Genomic DNA, 17,609 nt, shown 5'->3' with positions numbered 1-17,609 from the left:
GGACCAGCAGCAGTTTCGAGATGGTTGAATCACAAAAGACCATCTTTACGGCTCCGCATTTCTCGACTAAAGACTGCTGAAAAGGCAATGTTCCTTGGGAAAAAACTGTTGTTAAATAAACCCCCGGACTTGAGTATATTGAGTGGCTCGCGATTTTTCCATGCTTTATTTTCAACAGTTTTTCCAACAAACAAATTCGTAAAACGGATAAGGCGGGCAAACCGATTTGACCGGATTCGGGCAGAGGTCGTAATGGTTCTATGTAGTATACTTTCTGGCGCAGTTCACTGGTTTAGAAAATGGTCGAAAAAGCTCTCAAGCAATATTTAATCCTCCGTTATAATTGGATTACAAGCATTTCGTATGTTGACAGTCAGCTTATTTTCGCCACTTTTCAATGCTGGTAGGGTATGGGTGCTCGAAAATTGTCCCAGACGATTGGAAGTGCTATCATTTTGTGGGAAATCTTTGTGTTCGCTTTACTCTTGAATCGGAAAACCGTTAGCCGATCTTATTCCAAAATCTAAGCGAGGTCTGTGAATCGCTTTTTTGCTGAATAAATAACAAATAAAAACGCTTAGACGTCTTTTATTATAACTTCTCGACCTCAGTGCTATTATGCTTAACGTTAGGGATGCTAATGTAGCCCGAATTTTTACCATACTTTATTCTTTTATCATTTTGTACTTTTATTTGGGAAGATTCTTCCGGATCGTTGAACCCAGTTTGTAGAATGTTTCGCACCTGGACTTTGGAATTGGTTGATGATGATGATGATGATGATGATGGTGTCACAGTTACGGTTTTGTTGAGATAGTGAGGCAGCAACTTCGGTGAAACGTATCTCGGTTTGGAAAGCACGTGTCCAATCATGTTCTGGTAGGGCCGCACAGTTGGTTGGAAATTTGGCGATACCGGTGGATAGAGCAACTGTCCCGGCACCGGTTCCTGGCTGTAAAAACGACTGCTGTGGCTCATCCGGTAGTTGTCCGCATCCGAGTAGGAAGCCTTTTCGTGCTGGAAAGCTGGCAGATTTTGAACCTAAAATTATTGCATAATGTGAGATAGATAAAATTGTGCAAAAACCTCCTCGGATATGTTGAATTTACAATCAAAATATTAAAATGAGAGTGGCTCAAATTTATGGCTAAAACAAAAAAAAAATCTTACATGCAACAGTCTGCAAATAATACTAGGCCCATCAGAGAAGATCACATAAAAGATTGATCCAGATCGGTCCACCAGAAGTGGTCACCTAACGAGCAGAATTCGTCTATCTATACTAAGATTGCCCGGTTTTATCCGTATTTACCCGCATATTTAATAAATTTTTTTGGAAAAGTCCTAAAAAGTCAGTTGTCCGGATTTCATTGAAAAAGTTCGGATTTTTTTCCGGATCTATTCACTTTATTTATCATATCAAACAAATAAAACTAAGTGTGCTGTAATTTTTTTTTCACCGAATTTTTTTGAGCAAAGTTTATAAAAATAATCATGAATGGTTTTTTGTAATTGTTTTCGAAGATTTTTTCTTTATTTATGTTGAGTTATTCCTCGGTTTTGTGCAAATATGCCCGGATATTTGCCCGGAGTTTCGATCGACAATTTTGAAGTCAAATGCCTAGATTTTGCCAGGTTTTTAGATAAAATAGCCAAGATTTGTCCAACCTGGATACGTGCTGAACAAATTTTGGCAACCTTAATCGAAACATTATTGAAAAAAAGAATTTTTAATGATTTAGAGACCCCTTAAATGAGAAAGAAGGCCTATCAAATAAAAGAAACATGTGTACATAACACGAAATCTGATACAGAAAATGTTATAAAATTTGGGATGCGAGGGTTTTTAAGTACAAAAAAATTAAGGTAGGGTATTCGATATGAGAAATTGGTTTTCAATAATTATCATTATGACAACACATCAATCCAATGAAGGCAAAATTAGTATGTGGAGTTATTTACTTTAGAAAAATATTTCTATACCAGTTCGTGACCCTTCCCTACATTGGAAGAGTAAAAAAGAGGATTCCATATAGATGATACAAAATTTTGAGTAGGTATAACTTAAGAAATTAGGAAGCAAAAATAAAAATAGTGGTTTTAAACAAAATTTCAGATTTAAAAAAAATTGAAAAACTTGTTTTAGTATCGGGTTCTTGAAAAAAGAGAAAATCATTCAAGAGAGAAGTAGGCGTTGTTGGTATGGCAACGCACTTGTTTTTATTTTCAGATCCGTATAAATTTTCCCATTTGATAGTATTTATCAAATTTTTTTTTTTTTTTTGATTATTTGTTCAAAAATTTGTTCCTTCGTTTTGGTGACTGAATGGCTACTGAAATACTGGAACAGGGGAACACCGGAAATGTTTGGAACAGGCTTGTGGGTTGATTGTCAGTGCAGCAAGTGGTGTAAATCGTTTTTCTTCTGTGCAATTGAATATAGGTTCGTGGCTAGCTATCCGATTTAAGTGATAAATTCCATTGGAATATTGTGAATATAAAGTGGTGCGAGTGTTTCGGATTAAGGAACCACATCAATGGACAAGAAAAGTGAATAAGTGACTGACGTAAGCTTGGAATTCGTATGCTGCTTCCCCAACATGGATGAATGGAAGGACGTTTTCTAGCTAAATACAAATAATAACACAAGTTTACAAAATTAAAAAAAAAACATTGTGAGTTTCATTGATTGACCTTAATTTTGAATGTAAAATTGAGCGCTGAATCGGAAAATGATAGTCCAAAAAATCTCAGTAGAACAGTTTTTGAGTTATGCTCCAAATTTGAAATTTTGAAAAAATAAAAAAAATTATTTGTACTTAGATTCAAATATTTCGAACTGAATAACATTAATTTGAAATACCTTTTTTTGAATATTCACCTTGAATAAATTTGCTCTCGATAATCTGAACTGTAATTTTGCGTATGATCAATAGTATTGTTGTTATTAGTGAATTATAATAGAAAAATGATAAAAAATGCATTTTTTAGAGAAAATTTTGTTTCAGACTCGATGGTAAAATTTTGCCTTTTATGAATACTTATCTTAAAGCCTAAACTGGAACAAATATTTTGCTCGAAGGCTGCAACACAAAATGTTATTGCAGTCCAGAGACTGTATTTTGGCTGCAAAATGTCGTCTAGAACGCAATGCTTAAAATTTACTCATTACTTGTAGACGAGAATTTGCAGCCAAAATACAATCTTAGAAGCACAATTACTTTTTTGTTTTAGGTCCAGTTGTGTTGCAGTCTTCGGATAAAACATTTGTTCCAACTTAGGCTTCAAGAAAAATATTCATAAAAAAAAACAATCAGTCAATGATAAAAAAGTTATAAATGAAAATGGGCTCAAGAAACCCCTGTCTATAGTCAGATCCAACTTATATTTGACATGTTACCATCTGGTGAGAAAATGATTAATTTTAGCTTGGAGCGAGTGACATCTATCATGTTTTATTCTTCTTATGATAAGATTAGTAGACTGCTGTTCCTTAAGTTATTCAAAACCATAACTTCTTCAATTTTCAAGCAATTTTGTTTAAAAAAAACCAATGGAAATCTCTGTTTCGAATTAAGTGAAATTTGGTATCCGAGGGATTTTTGGGCTAGAGATGGTATATATAATAGTTTCGAGAAAATCACTTTTTTTAAGGGAAGCCGCCATACAAAATCAGCTTTGAATATAACACATTTCGAACAATTATAAGACGGCTTTCATAAAAAAAATATTCACGTGCAAGAAAAAGTTAAAGACGTGTAGATGAAGTTAAACATTTAAAACGATTTATTAAGTTAAAGGTAAAACAATGTTTTCCGGGTCAGCTAGTTTTCTATTAAAAAAAATGCATTTTTTTTATTATAAACTCACTAATTACAACAGTAGGGGAATGTGGGGATACTTGATCCCTTTTTCTCATTTTCACGTATCATTTTGGAAAAGTGTAAGACAAAAAGAATTCTGAAGTTATCTTCTACCCTATTTTCATAGCATACTTAAAGACACAATTTTCTAAGTTTAAATTATAAGCAGTTTTTTGTACTTTTTAACAGGAAATTATTGGATTAGTATTAGTCATTGGAAAAATAAAAGTGATTTCGTGCTTAGCCACGATGAACATCCATTCAGAAGAAAAATATATCTCTTTGAACTGAAGATCATCAAGTCACATTTCGATAGATTTTCCAAACAAAGTGCAATAACTCAAAGTATAAAAATTTCAAAATGTTTTGAGTTAAACAGGTTCATTTTTTATTGTTTGGTAAATTTGACATTTTTTTTTCTTAAACATTTGATCTATGTAAGACATTCCAGTTTCGAGATGTAGCAGAGGAATCAAGTATCTCCAGGGATTTAGTATCATCATTCTCCCCTACTGTTGATCATACTCAAAAATGAAATTCAGATTATTGAGCGCAAATTTATTCACCTTCAATATGCAAAAAAGGGATTTAAAATAAATGTTATGCAGTCCAAGAGATTTTAATCTAAAAACAAGAACTTTTTTATTTGTCCAAAAAGTTTTTGAATATCCTTTTCGGATTCATCGACCGATTTCACTTTATAAGTGATTTTCAGCTTACTTATGTAGTGAATACAACTACAGACGAAGGATAAATTTATTAAAATGAGTATGTAAATCAATATGCTTAATAGGATTGAATAAAGACGTTCTTCCCAATTAAGAACTGAGACATTTTAACGTGTGGAATTTTAATTTTTTACCAGTGTTATCTATCTGCTTTTTCGACTCCATTATTTTTTTATTTTCAAATATTTTTTTAATGTTTTTGCGATTCTTTCGTCGCTCTTTTCTCTTTCATTTTTTTTTGTTATTTTCATTAATGTCCTGCACCGTTTTTCTTTCCCATTTTCTTTTTTACAATTACAATCGAATCTTCCATCGAAATTTCAAGTTAGGATCCGAGTCTTTCATCGGAATACCAAAATCTTATTACGAGTCTTTAATAGGAATATCAAACAATCCGAATCTTTCATCGGAATTTCAATTAGCGATCCGAGTCTTTCATTGGAACACCAGATTCATTTCAGAGTCTTTCATCGGAAAATCAAGAACCAATCCGAGTCTTTCATCGGAGTCCCAAAAATAATTCCAAGTCTTTAATCGAAATATAAAAAAATCCGAATCTTTCTTCGGATTTCAAATTACGATCCAAATTTTCCATCGGAATAACAAAATCTTATCCGAATCTTTCATCGGAATATAAACAACCAATTCGAGTCTTTCATCGGAATTTCAGTATCGATTCCAGTCTTTCATCGGAATACCAAATTTTAATTCCGAGTCTTTCATCGGAATATCAAACCAGCCGAATTTCTCGTCGGTATTTCAATTTACGATCCGAATCTTTCATCGGAATATCAGAATCTTATCCGAGTCTTCCATCGAAAAATCAAAAACCAATCCGAGTCTTTCATCGGAATCCCAAAAATAAGTCCGGGTTTTTCATCGAAATATAAAAAAAAATCCGAAACTTTCTTCGGATTTCAAACTACGATGCAAATCTTCCATCGGAATATCAGAAATTTATCCGAATTTTTCATCGGAATTATCAAAAACAATCCGAATCTTCCATCGGAATTGAAAATGGCGATCCGAGTCTTTCATCGGAATCAAAACACTTTATCCGAGTCTTTCGTCGGAATATCCTAAATCAATCCAAGTCTTCCATCGGGATTAAGAAAAACTCCGTGTTTGTCAATGGTGACATTAAGAGAATCCGAATCTCCGTTAAGATCTCTTGCCACTCAATTCTACAAGAACCTTTCAAAGAAATTATTCAATCTGCAGAAAAGAGAATCCGTGACTGCAATTCGAAATTCAATCTAATCTCCTTTTAATTGATACTTTCCTAACCCGTAGTGCTAGTTTATTTTCACATTCACATTTACCAACTGCGCCATTGACGTACTTCTATTCGTATCTTCCCTTCATTTTTTTTTTCACTCGTTAAAACGCGAATTTTATCTCCAAGATTATTCGTTAACAGAATGATCGCTATATGATCTCTTTTTATCTCTCTCTCGCAATTTTCGCTACCTTTGTCGAAGAACGTGTTTATTCAATCCGATTGAGAATATTGATTTACTCAATTTTATGAATGTAACCTTCGTCTGTAGTTGTATTCATTACAACTTAGTTCAAACATGCTATAAACGAGTGTAATTTTCAAGAACATGCTCGTATCATTTACCACTAGTTCGTTATAATTATTCTTCTAGAAAACGTCGAGTAACTATCAATATAGGTGTCACGTGTTTGCATAAGTAAAATAAATCAAAAAGATGCCACTTTTCTATTGAAGTATTGGTATTTGATAGAGTAGTTTTTGAGTCTGAATAGATTCAAATAGTTTTTATACCGCTAAATTTAGAATCAACAGTTTGATGAATCAATTGTTTTATTTAAAATTAAGTGTAGATGACATAAAATTAGGTTTGAAAAATTGTTATGAAAATCGTTTCTTCCTCCCAGTGTTCCAGTTGTCTTTGCGCCGAATACTGCATAGTGGGCCCGGCCAAGTTAGGATGAGTAATAAATATACTTTCTACTTGTGAATGTATCATAGGCAGAAGCATTAGCATGTACATGGTCTTGAAGAAAGAAATATATTTGAGGGAATAATAATAAATCATCTTTGTATTGCAATTCAAGCTTTCATGCTTTATATATATTTTCTGGAGGAATTAATCAGCAAAAACATCTCTTTCCATACAAATTTTGATACAAAATTAAAATTCGATGCGTTATGGAATCAACCAAAACATCTGTCAATTTATGCAGCGGTCTTATCGACATATCAAAACACAGATGAGCACATTTACGAATTACGGAAACCAATTGAATTGAAATTTCAAATAACAATTGGTGCGAATTAAGATGTTAATGTTAAGAGGAATGCGGCATGTTTCATATTTAAAAAACCAGAACTGGACTCCTATGAATGTAAAACATGGTTTCAAGAATTTTTTGGACTACTTAGAATTTGATTTAAAAATCGATTTCGTCTTTGTTTAGAATTTGAAGCTTTGGGGTAACATTGATCAGTCTTTATTTTGACGGTTTTAACGAGTTTTCTTGATCATAAAGGATACAAAACACTTTCATAATATTTACTTATGCTAGTTTATCTATTGTTAAGACAGTTCGGTGGCTCAAAGATACTAAATTTGCAACTGTTGGTCCAGTGAACTCTGAGATATACAATGCTGAATTTCGGTGTTTCTTGGTTTAAATTTCTTCGCGGTTTAAAAATAACCATCGCGGTCCTTAATGTGTTAAGGCCGAACAACAGCTAAAATAAAAAGATGGACAATGGTGCTGCATAAATTAAGGGGCTTAATTTTTTAACATAACTTATAAAATTTTAACTACCAAAAAAAAGAAATTTTGCCTTCATTTAATTCCCTTGGCCCTCGCACTATTCCCCTTTAATTTTTCCTTCAAACTTTACCAGTTGATAGGGTTTCTAGCCTTTTGTCCTAGACTGGCTTAATCTTGGAAAATGTCCCTATTTTTTTAAAATATCAAAAATTATCCTCAAAATACGAAAAAAACTACACCAAAACTGCATACTAAGAAAAAAAGTTGAACTCTCACATAAATCAACCTGATGCTTCTAAACGCTTTGGTTTCATCAGGAAGGGTGTTTGTATGCGATCATTCGATTCCTATTTTAACTTCAGACTTAGTAATTGATGATAATGTGGAAAAAATTCATGTTGATCAAAGTTACCCCGGAGATCTAAACTACCCTGTTTACGGTATCAAAACTTATCTTTTGAAAAATCTAACAGAATGTTCCAATTGTTGTCTAATCACGGAAGCCCAATTTTTTGGTTGCCTTTTTAATCCCTTTACGGTTCCAATAAAAAACAGGGCTAATGTTTTGCAAATGCTTATAATCATAAGCAAGATTGCTAAAATCACTAAAAAGCTGCGTCTGATGGATGTACTGATATTAATTTTTTGTCAAATTTCAATACCAATTTCAAAAATCACATAAAATCTGATAATTTATGGTAGAATGTACAGATTTTTTGTGTGTCAGATTTCAACATTTTTCGAATTTCAATACGCCTGTAGTCTAAATAAAAAGTACAGCAGAATTTTCACAGATACAAATTTAAAATGGGATTATGATTCCCGGGTTTTGATTTGAACTATTGTATAAAAAACGGGAAAATTTCGGTTTTTGAACGCAATGCAAATGAACTTTCAATATGTGGAGCTTACTGGAAAACTCACTGGCTACAGTTTTGCCCAAGGCGGTTAAACGGTAGCAGTAGTGGGAAATAAAATTTAACGTCCCAAACAGAGCTTTCTTTTTTGTCATAAAAAAATTCTAGCAGATTTTCTGTTCTGTATTTAGAAATCTAATTTTACCAATAACATTTTTTATTTAAGAGTCTTGAATTGTCATGATTAAATGATCTTGATTGAGTTTTCTATCTTTTGTAGAAAGAAAATAAAGTTATCAAAAATTTAAAGTCATTTTAAAAATTCGAAATTTTTTTTATTTATATCGAAGGAATAGATTATAAAATAAAGAATTCTTTAGCAAATGTAGTCAATCGTTAACAATTAGATAACAAATTGAGAAATAATTTATCTGAGGATTCAAATAAGAAGAAACATGTTCAGCTGAGATGGAGATTCAGACTCGAAAAATAAAGATTTGGAATTTTTTCTTGAATGAATTGTAAAAAATGTTTGAAAAAGATAAAATTACTCAATCAGCGACAATTATTCAGTTTAACCTAAGCTTGCCAGATTGCCCGGTTTTATCCGGGTTTGCCCGGATATTTGATGCAAAATTTCGAGAAAGTCCGGTCCGGCCCGGTTGCCCGGATATCGTGAAAAAAGTCCGGATATTGCCCGGATTTTTTCACAATTTTCACAAAGAAACAAAAAAAAAAATCAAAATTTTTGAGTAAGTTTCAGCAAAATCGATTAACGGTATGGACATTTTCAACGGTTGTTTCAAATAATTTCGCTGATTTACTTTTATAAACCTTTAAATATTTAAGTGTTCCAAAAAGTTTTCGGAAGTCTGCAATTACATTAATAAAATATTAATTTAATTTTTTTTTGCATTTTTTCTTTGCTTTTATATATAATAACACCGGAATTTTGCCCGGTTTTTGCTCGGTTTTTGGATGTGAAAAATATGAATCCATGCCCGGATTTTGCCAGGTTTTTTTTGAAAAAATGCCCGGAATTGCTAGGCCCGGATGGGAGTGGAAAAAATTCTGGCAACCTTAGTTTAACCGTAATATTTTGAAATACACAAATAAACACTAGGGTGCCCCAGATGCCAAGACTTTTAAAAAGTTATGCGCTGCGAGCTAAAAGTGATCCTAAGCCTAGTACATGATCTCATGCCTAATTTGGGCCAGATCGGATCACGGGAAGGGTTCGCTCAACGAGACTAAAGTTTGTATGGGATTTTTAAGCATTTTGTTCAGGAAAAACATGAGACACCAGTTTTTTCATCAAAAACTTTGCCAAATTTGGTATGAGATCTTGTACTGAGCCTAGGATCAATTTTAGCCTACAGCGCATAACATTTCACAGGTTTTGAATTTCCCATACAAATTTGGGGCAGTCTTATACACATGCTTAAAATCGACCATATCTTGAAATATTTAAAGATCACTCAGGTCAAGTGTCTTACCTGCTTTTGAGTGCGGACTTTTGGGTTGTAAATTTTCCTCCTATTGGCGACCACCGGTGGAGAAATTACCAATCCCCGTTTCAAGTACAATCTCAGCAGGTATTCTTCCAGAAAGTGTTCCATCGCTTCCTCCGGATCGTCCAGCTCTAGATCGTTGCGTCGCAGAAGGGCCCTGATCTTGGGCGTCTTCAAGTATCGAACTTTACTGTTCGGTCTACACTCACATCCGGTTCTCGATAATTGCTGCTTCGGACGCCAATCATCTTCCATCAACGGGATCATTTCGTGTTCGTAGCCATGTGGCTGCCACAGCTGATCGTTGGCACTCAAATCGGCAAACGCACTAGGGGCACTAAAATCAACATTTTTATTTTAATTTTCCTTTAACATTTTTAAAAAATCACAGTTTTTACCTCCTGCCACTCACTATGACAAAACCCGAAGTGAACAGTAGCGCAATAAAACTTTGAAACATTTTCAACTATTAAACACTAACGCTAGTCACACGGTTCGAAAAATAGAGACCCCAAAAACTCCCGGAGAGTCAAACCTCCGGCATCGATCACTGCCCTTACGCTAATGACTAGAAAAACGGTCTTCAACGGTTCGGTACTTCAAGTGGCGAATCGATTCAAAGTACGAGTAACGTTCAGCATACAGTACTTCAACATAAATGGCGCCTCGACTTAATTGTTCATTTTCATTACTTGCGTACCGTTTTCTGCCACACTTGTGACCCGCTCTGTGACGAAGTGGTACAATTTGGGATTTATTTTCAAATCTGAGTGTAAAAGATTAAGTTAAACAAGTTGAAATGCTAATATTTTTAAAAGAACTGTATCAGTAAAATGCAAAAGTTATAACCGAAAGAACAACAAACTCGCTGCTTCGATCTTGTCAAATTTGAGTTCGAAGAAACATACCCCAATAATACGTTTTACTTCTAAGCCCTTCATCATTCATGTTTATGTGCCCATCGAACAGAAGGCACGTTACATTGCTTACCGGAACATTGCAATGATCTTGGACAGCTAAGCGGAAGATCGCATAAATCTTTTTCTACGCCCCTTATTCATTCTGTGCGAGACATTACCTTCCAATCTCAGAATCTACTGGATCAAATTCTTTAAATTTTATATTTATTAGATTCCAAAAGTGTTATGTTTCATTTTGGAGTATAGTTTCATGATTAAATTTATAACATTTAAGCTACGCATCTGTTTGTACTTAGCACATTCGTGGCAAGTGAAAAACGAAATTTCTTGTCTTAGGTCCGCCGCTATATGCTGATACAGACGATAAAGTTCCAATGACCACCAATATTGAAAAAGGCGTAGAAAAAATTAGAATTTAAAGATCACTTAGTTAAGGATTGTTATTGTTAAAAACTCCTTAGAGACCATTCAAATATTACGTAACGCGTATAGGGGGGGAGGGGGTATAGCAGTTTGTTACGGTCAGTGGATTCTGGATAGAAAAACTGAAACGAATGTGTTACGTAGGGGGGAAAGGGGGTTGAAAATGATCGAAAATTGCGTTACGTAATATTTGAACGGCCCCTTAGACAACAAATCTTTAATCTTTGAAGCCTTGGAAACCTGTTAGATGGTTGGGTAAAAGTACGACCTAAGTGCTATACTTTTTTTTTAGAAAATATTGTAGTTGTTTTTCCAAAAAACCAAGATTAGTATTTGATTACTTGGACTTTCATCTCTTTTGTAGAAAAATACGAAAGTAATCCATCGACGCATTGTAGTGAAAATGCCTGCTATCAAAACGTACTCTTACCCCACCTTTGGGGCAAAAGTTCAAATGATGTGGGGTAAAACTACGACCATTGAAAATTCCACATTTCTGCATAATGTCAAGAGGAAAACTATTTAATTGAAATCTTTACTTACAGCAGCAGCCTATGTATCCGCATGGATGAACAACTCGCGTGAATTCGGAGTTCTCTACTAACAGTCCATATTCAACAGGTTTACGGAATCCAGTTTTCATCGTATTTGAGCAATTTTTTCACGAGCAGGTCTTTGTAGAAACAAAAATATTCGCTGATGTTTCCAGTGCATTTAAAAAAAAGTTAAAACTTATATCAATCGTACTTTTGCCCTATTTGCAGTTAGTTTCGAAATCTACTGCCATATTTTTTTCTTTCTTTTGTGTGACATTCTTTACGACTTTACTGATTTGACTTTGACTAAGCTTGTTGAAGGACTTCTGACTAAAAAAATCCTTCAGCCATCAACCCCCCCTCCACCACCCTCTGCCATATAGATGTTTTCCAAGTTAAATTAAAGTTCAATATATGAATTGAGTTGAGAAACAGGAAATTCCAAAAGTATTTAAAAGTAGGTAAGTGTAAACAAATATGTAAAAAATTGACTCGGAACCAAAGACTTTATTACATTCACGAAATGAAAGTAATTTTTAATGTTTCATTATGATTTGCAATTCTATAAACCTTTTGTATTGAAACTCAAATTCTGCCACTCAAAAACCCTACCACGTCTGTATTTAGGAAGAGTAACGAAACAAGTTCAGAATTTGTTATCAATCATTTAAACTTCAAAATTCATTCAACAAATTCAAATTTAACATTTCAACAAGTTGGTAGTCATTTGACAGGTGTTTACTACTTACGATAGTCAACAGAATCAATTTTCTCCAAGGAACCAATTTCAGCTTAAATTATATTTTGTGTTTCGTGTTCTTCTAAATGGTCAACTCTACCTTCAAAATATTTTGAAAAATTACACAAGGCCACTAAAATTCTCATTTTTTGAGGTGCATACAATTTAAAATTTAATTTTGATTAGTTTGGATGCACTGAATCCAAATATGCAGTTATTTTAAATAACTTTTTTTAATAGGACAATATCATGAAATAAATTTCTTCACTTTTTGTCTGAACTGTAAAACAAAACAAAATATTTTAAAATAAAAGTTTAAAATCAATTTCAAACTTTCCCAAATAAGACAAGTAATTTAAACTTCTGCGAAAAGGTTTAAAGAATTTTCTTTTGTTTACTTTTCCCTGCTCTACGAAGATTTTAATGAATTTTTAAAATTTTAAACCAATTTTAGTTTTAGATATTTTCTTAAAGCAAAAATCAAATCGTTTTGCGGGCTTCTATAAATATTACAAATAAAATAAAATCTCTTTTTACTGTCTTTAGTAATGATATCTTTCGAAATTTTCAAAAAACTGTAGAATTTAACTTTTTCAAATCATTTATTTTCTGAAGTTAGAATATCTATAGGCAAAATATTATTCTTCGAATGAGTTAAGCAAAGTAAAAAAAACTGAATCAGTTTTTTTCTTTCGTATATATTTATAAGTTCTTCAGTTATCAATGATTGATTTCACTCAAATCTGATTTCTTTTTTATCTTTTAAACTCCATATAACTAAAACTAGAGGTTATAGACAAAATCTGACAACACATTATCTCTTTTTAAATGTTCATTTTTTTTCAAGCTAAATTTTTAATGAGAAAAACACTGTTTGTATCTTTCGTCCTTTCCAGGATCAAATTTTTGAATTTACGGAAACAAAATATTCAGAACTTAAAATTCAAGACTATCCATTGCATGAAAATTTACAAAAGTTTCACTTATTTTTATTATTTTGAATCTTCTTTTCTAAAACTATCGTGAATTTTTAAATTATTCTATAAAAAAAATTAGAAAAATAGCTCAAAAACGCAAATTTAAAGAAAAATTTAATGCGCAATGTTAAGCAAATAAGCATTAGCTTTGTGCTTTCAATATTCGATTGTGTGATTGTGCTTTCAATATTGATTTTTTTTTCAAATTCCCTATATTACCATGTAATTTTCAAAGCATTCAAAACTGGTTTTATTCGAAATTCCAATTTGTATTTGTTTACTGGTGTTTCGGAAATACTGATTTCAAATTTGTAAACTAGACTGCTAAAAATTCATTTTCAAGCAAATTTACAGCTAAGAATAAGAAACATTACTTTCGATAATTTATGCATGACTTACCAAAAAAAAATCATCAATTCTGATTCATTTGGAATTGTATCAGTAAAATTTATTATTTTTTCGAACTTGTGTGATAGTCATGAGTAGGAAAACGGGATAAGAAATAAAATTTCTTATATATTGTGCATTTTTGGTATTGTTATTATTTCTAGGTAAATTGGAATTTCGAAACAAACCACCCTGAAGATCGAATTGAATATCAATTTAGTTTTTGGTCAGGAAAGCTATTTACTTATAAGGCAAATTAGAAGAAAAAAATGGCTCTACTCTAAAATATTCCTAGCAAAAAAAAAATTATTAGATTGGCCCAAAAAACTGACCTGTGCAAAATTTCATCTCAATCAGACTTGATTTAATTTCGGGATTTTAATCCAGGTTTTTGCACAGGTCAATTTTTCCCATGCATCCATTTGCCATCGGTTTGCGAAATTCGACATGACTCATTTGGCTGACACCTTAATGTACACTGCCGGCCAAAAGTTTGGGATCACCCCGTCAAAAACATAAAAATTTGGATAGCCCAAATCTCAGCCATCTTATTTCATACTGGAATTCGTTTGATCTCATTCAAGAGATCGTGATCAAAACCTTCTTTGTATGTATTTGACAAAATGTTAATATTGAATTTATGTGACTAAAATTTAGCCTAAAGTTGGGACATTTATCAACAATCGTACTTCAAATTCAAACCCGTTCATTTCAAGGTGGGGTGGACAAAATTTCAAAATTCGAGTTGCATTCGAATCCTTTTATCGTAGGGGAGAGTGGGGTATCGTGGGCCATGGGGTAACGTGGGCCACTTTTAATATCTCAGATGTGTGTTGAGATGAAAATCTCAAACCAACTGTCATCGTCGTCGCTTTGCGTGAGCATATATTTCTATAAGTTGTTGACTGAAATACGCATCATATGATCCTATTATTTATCAAGCTAAAAAAATTACTTACATAATTAAAAAAAACTCCCACTAATTTCATCGATGGGGAACCTAAAGTGCATAACAAGAATATGCTCATACGCTTATGATCTTAGTTTTGTCATGATATTTCACGTGGAAAAAGAATTGTTGATGAAACTGCAAAAAGTCACACAAACGCAACCAATTTGCAAATCATAGCTTGTGGGAAATCGTGTGCCACACATCTTGAATCACCTATATTTTTATGTTTTTAAGCACATTCAGAACTTAAAATACGTTTTACTTATATGTAAAGTTTTCTTATACCAAATGAAGAGTTATGAAAAATATTTTGTCCATCCTATATTAGAAATTTGGCCAAAACGTTCGCGAGCCGTGGTTCTGGAATCTATGCGATCATACACAGCTCTCTTTTTTATTTCATCATCTTAAATTGCTTTTAAATAACGAAATGAATTAGGAAATCACAGTTTTGGGTCAACTCATAAACTTTGCATGTTATTTGGTCAATTGGGATTTGGTGGCCCACGACTCCCCACCATTTTTTAAACTACAAAAAATATTGCTTTTTTTCAAACAGTCAGAATTTGGGGAAAATAACTTATTAAAAATTTTAGAAAAATACTTTATGATACCTTGAAAATGTAGAAAACCATACCATTTTTCATTTTCATTTTATCTTTTATAATAAAGAAGTTATGGAACAATGAAAAAAAGTGGCCCATGATTCCCCACTTTCCCATAGTTCTATCAAAATTCGAAGAATTTTTATAAACAGATATTTAAAATATCAAAAAATTTAAATGGATGAAGCGAATATTTTTTGTTCTTTTAATTTTAAAGTTGTTATGTAAATTTTGTAACTGAATATGATCGTTTTTGAAAACTCAATAATTCAACTCTTTGCCTCTTATTGATTTCAAGATTGCACGGAGATAACAAATCCAAAAAGTTGGTTATTCACAGCATTCGCGGTCCTATGGGGGGAGGAGGGTTAACGGGGTGATCAGCCTCCCCCCCCCCCCCCCCCCCCCCCCCCCAGTGCACACTGGTATAGAACATCAATCTAGCGGAACTAAATTAATAGCGCCCATGGATGAAAAGATAGACTTTTGATGTCTTCGACAGTATTGCATAATTATATAAGGCGCATACTTTGAAATCTAATATATAAAGATGAGTTGGACTATATATGTTTGTTTGTTTGTATGCACCTTATACAAATCCACACCGCTTCACAGTGGTCCAAAATGCGAAAAACGTGATCGTTGCTTATAACTTTTTTAGGTCACATTTTAGCATATCGGTGTCTTCGGAGAAGTTTGTCAGTAAAATCAGCTCTATAATAAAAAACTATTATTTTTCTGATTAATCCTCCTACAAGTGAGATAAAATTTCTAACTTCTCTGTTATAGGTTTTAGCTCTTTGATGTCTTCGACAAACTTGTTTGAAATCAAATTTTCTACAACTTTGTCTCAGACGTCAAGTTTCTAAAATAATTATTATCCGAGATATTGGCCAAATAAGAAACTTAACCTTTAAAAATCAGTTTTTTAATAATAACTTTTTTCAGTTAATTTTAAGTTTAATAAAATGTTCCACAAAAATGTTTGTCTTACTAAAATACACCACTTTGTTGAACATTTCAAGTTTGTAAAATGTGATACTGCAGAGCTATGTTAAAAAGATTACCGAAAATAGGGCTTTTTCACGCCTTATTTTACAAACACCGGGCAACATCGGGCAGCCCGCTTTAGATGCAAAATAAAGTCGAAGATTTCGTCTACAAGATGCAGGTACAATCGTCAGTATCCACTTGTATCCAAGCGAGATACATCAATTTTACTTTTCCATGTTTGCATTAAAAACAACGATTTCTATGAAAGCACATACAGCGCATTCTACTAGGTACGTGTGTTTTCTTCTAGCTTTTCCTTGCGCGAAGTCAGAAGCAAAGGTTTGGAAGCGCATTAGTATTATTAGTACAGGTTATTGTGTGTTCAATTGAAATAGATATCCTTTACAAGCTGGAGATGCTTATAATACAAATGCGCTTCCAAACCTTTGCTTCTGACATCGCGCAAGGAAAAGCTAGAAAAAACACACGTACCTAGTAGAATGCGCTGTATGTGCTTTCATAGAAATCGTTGTTTTTGATGCAAACATGGAAAAGTAAAATTGATGTATCTCGCTTGGATACAAGTGGATACTCACGATTGTACCTGCATCTTGTAGACGAAATCTTCGACTTTATTTTTCATCTAAAGCGGGCTGCCCGATGTTGCCCGGTGTTTGTAAAATAAGGCTTGAAAAAGCCCTATTTTCGGTAATCTTTTTAACATAGCTCTGCAGTATCACATTTTACAAACTTGAAATGTTCAACAAAGTGGTGTATTTTAGTAAGACAAACATTTTTGTGGAACATTTTATTAAACTTAAAATTAACTGAAAAAAGTTATTATTAAAAAACTGATTTTTAGAGGTTAAGTTTCTTATTTGGCCGATATCTCGGATAATAATTATTTTAGAAACTTGACGTCTGAGACAAAGTTGTAGAAAATTTGATTTCAAACAAGTTTGTCGAAGACATCAAAGAGCTAAAACCTATAACAGAGAAGTTAGAAATTTTATCTCACTTGTAGGAGGATTAATCAGAAAAATAATAGTTTTTTATTATAGAGCTGATTTTACTGACAAACTTCTCCGAAGACACCGATATGCTAAAATGTGACCTAAAAAAGTTATAAGCAACGATCACGTTTTTCGCATTTTGGACCACTGTGCGCTTAACCGATCAGCCTAAAATTTGGTACAGAGATGTAGTTGGACCATGGTAAGGTTTTAGTAATAGTTCTGAGCCCCTCCCACCTAAGAAAAGGGACCCTCCCATACAACTTTCGTTTTTATTCACAAGAACCAAAAGTCATGGCACCCATTTTGTCAAGACATTTTCGTTTCCTTTGGTGGGGTTATTTTCACCAT

The 17,609-nt window shown here is 33.0% G+C and overlaps 1 protein-coding gene across 1 annotated transcript; it reads right to left on the bottom strand.

Annotated features, from left to right (window-relative positions):
- Nucleotides 1-366: 366 nt before the first annotated feature.
- Nucleotides 367-10,327, bottom strand: LOC129748727 (uncharacterized). Its single transcript, XM_055743420.1, has 3 exons — nt 10,112-10,327; nt 9,699-10,050; nt 367-1,041 (listed from the first exon to the last, which is right to left on the bottom strand). The coding sequence occupies exons 1-3, from the start codon at nt 10,171-10,173 to the stop codon at nt 592-594; spliced, it is 864 nt and encodes a 287-aa protein (XP_055599395.1). The 5' UTR covers nt 10,174-10,327; the 3' UTR covers nt 367-591.
- Nucleotides 10,328-17,609: the final 7,282 nt, after the last annotated feature.

This window comes from Uranotaenia lowii, chromosome 2 (genome assembly GCF_029784155.1).
Source record: "Uranotaenia lowii strain MFRU-FL chromosome 2, ASM2978415v1, whole genome shotgun sequence".
NCBI classification, from domain to species: domain Eukaryota; kingdom Metazoa; phylum Arthropoda; class Insecta; order Diptera; family Culicidae; genus Uranotaenia; species Uranotaenia lowii.
This window is presented reverse-complemented; position numbering and strand designations above follow the sequence as displayed.

Excerpts from the sequence above, each read along its gene's own strand:
- LOC129748727 (XM_055743420.1), bottom strand. The coding sequence starts at position 10,173 with ATGTTTCAAAGTTTTATTGCGCTACTGTTCACTTCGGGTTTTGTCATA. Across the intron at positions 10,051-10,111 it reads GTCATAGTGAGTGGCAGGAG|TGCCCCTAGTGCGTTTGCCG; the intron begins GTAAAAACTGTG and ends TGTTGATTTTAG. Across the intron at positions 1,042-9,698 it reads AAGTCCGCACTCAAAAGCAG|GTTCAAAATCTGCCAGCTTT; the intron begins GTAAGACACTTG and ends CAATAATTTTAG.